The sequence below is a fragment of the Propithecus coquereli genome, unplaced genomic scaffold (genome assembly GCF_000956105.1).
Source record: "Propithecus coquereli isolate 6110/MARCELLA unplaced genomic scaffold, Pcoq_1.0 Scaffold179, whole genome shotgun sequence".
Lineage (NCBI taxonomy): Eukaryota > Metazoa > Chordata > Mammalia > Primates > Indriidae > Propithecus > Propithecus coquereli.
This window is the reverse complement of record NW_012142634.1, coordinates 4,080,606-4,082,609: the sequence shown is the minus strand read 5'-3', so window position 1 is coordinate 4,082,609 and position 2,004 is coordinate 4,080,606. Positions and strand designations below refer to the sequence as shown.

General features: G+C 37.7%; 1 protein-coding gene across 1 annotated transcript in view; it reads left to right on the top strand.

The window, feature by feature from the left end:
- SEC23IP (SEC23 interacting protein) overlaps positions 1-2,004 on the top strand; it is a 72,447-nt gene that overhangs the window by 48,040 nt on the left and 22,403 nt on the right. The window contains exon 9 of the mRNA XM_012642385.1: positions 1,416-1,473. Within this exon, the coding sequence (XP_012497839.1) occupies positions 1,416-1,473 (58 nt within the window). The remainder of the gene's footprint in view (positions 1-1,415; positions 1,474-2,004) is intronic.

Here is a 2,004-nt window from a genome sequence, read left to right as displayed (position 1 = left end):
CGCCCGGCCCCTCATTTACCATCTTATTGAACATCCCTTTTAGGTCAGGCACTGTGCTCAATTCTTGGGATTTGGAGATGAAACAAGAGTATGCAGTCTAGTTAGTGGGAGAGAGTTGACCACAAATGACAACACATCAGTCCCTAATAGAGTGCTGTCTGTGCTGTACAGAGCCAGACAAGGGGTGGCAGTTTTGGCCTGTTGAGAAGTGGACTGGGGTTTGTGAGAGAATATTTCCCCAAGGTGTTGGTGCTCAAGTTGAAGGAGGGTAGGATCAGGGAAATGGCCTTCAGGGGCTGGTATGTGTTTTCCTGTAGCTTAAACCTCAGGTGAGCTGGGAATTGGGCGGGGCAGAGGGTTCCAAAGGCCTGAATGGCAGGTGTGGAAGTTTGGATTTTCTCTTGTGAGGGGGTGGTTCTCATGCATGTTCTTATGGCCATGAAAGTCATGGTACTTTTCAATAAATGTTACAAAATGCTGACCTGCTTATTAACTCTATCACAAATTAAGATTTAGCACCAAATCCTCTGTTTATTCTGAATTTTAATTTTAACTTTTGTGTTTTAGAGAGTTCTCTTGATTACAGTGTACAGATGGAGTTGGAAGGGGATGAAGCTAGAGAGGCTGTGGGGAATCTGTTAGATTAGTACTTGTCAATGTGCAGTGGCTGAGTGAGAGATGGGGGCGGGGTATGAGCTTGGAGGTGGGATGGAAGGGAGCAACTCCAAAGGCACTGGAGACATGGAACAAGCAGTGTTTGATTAAGTGTTGAGAAAGGTTATTAGCTTTGGCAGTTGAGTGTGTCTTTCATCTCATTTTCCCCTGCACGTTAAATCATTCTGTAATTCTAGTTTACAAAGAGCTCTTCATCTCACTTGTGCCTCACAACCACCCTGTGAGCAGATCCCCAGGTATTTGTCTCTGATGCGTACAGTGGTTAGACTGACAGCAGAACACAAGTGTGTTAGTATTTTTCCTGTATATGAGGCTGGGTACCTAAAATTTTTTGTTTCCATGTACACATCAGTGAAGCAAAAGCCTGTCAAAAAGACAAAAACAAAAAATGAGAAGCTTTGTTTTCAGGCCCTACATTATGTTCTTAATTTTATTTTGTAATAAAAGGAAAAAAGTAGAAAAGTATTCTGTAGTTTTTGAAAAATTTGTAGGAGCCTGGTTTATAGACTGCGGTTGCTTGCATATATAAATTAATAGCATTATAAGAAAACACACGTAACCTAAACATATGTACACCCATAATTTGCTGAAATAAAAAAAAAAAAAAAAAAAAGAATGTTTTGAAGTGAGTAAAAATCTATAGAGTGATCTTATTTTTTAAATTCAAAAGTAATTGCCTTTGGATGAACCATGAAACTTTCTCAGTCACATTGCCATTGATTGCTCTACATTTCTCACAGATAACAAGGTACTGCCAGATCAAGAAGAAGATAATATGGTGTGTCCTATTGATTTACTGTAACTGAAATAATGGGACCAAAATTAGCCCATTATTTTATAATAAGGAGATCAAATATTTGTGGTGGATGTGCTTTTTCTTTTCTTCGTAAGCCATCTTAGTGATTTCCATTCAAAAAGAAATAGCTCTTAGTGTTGGGAATATTGACAGTCAAGTATGTATATGTTGATTCAGTTAGTTTTAAAGTTATTGTAGATAATCTTAGGGGAACAAAGCAACTCTTGGCAATAGGACAGTTTATGATCTCTTTAGACAGCTCTTTTAGCAATTTAGAATGTTAAGTTCTGTGACTAAATATAGAAAGTAGTTATGTGTGAGAAAGACAGTTTAAACAGAAGAACCTGGAAAATGTTCTTTATTTTGGATTTTAGGTTTACTTTTTTGCTGCTGCCAATGGGCAGAGATAACCAAGCCTTCCAAAATGTTGATGGTATAATCCGTTACTGAACATTTTATTTTTTCTATATTGCCTTTTGAATTAACTAGTTGGGCTTGTTTTCTGATTTCCTAGTATTTGGAATTAATTAATA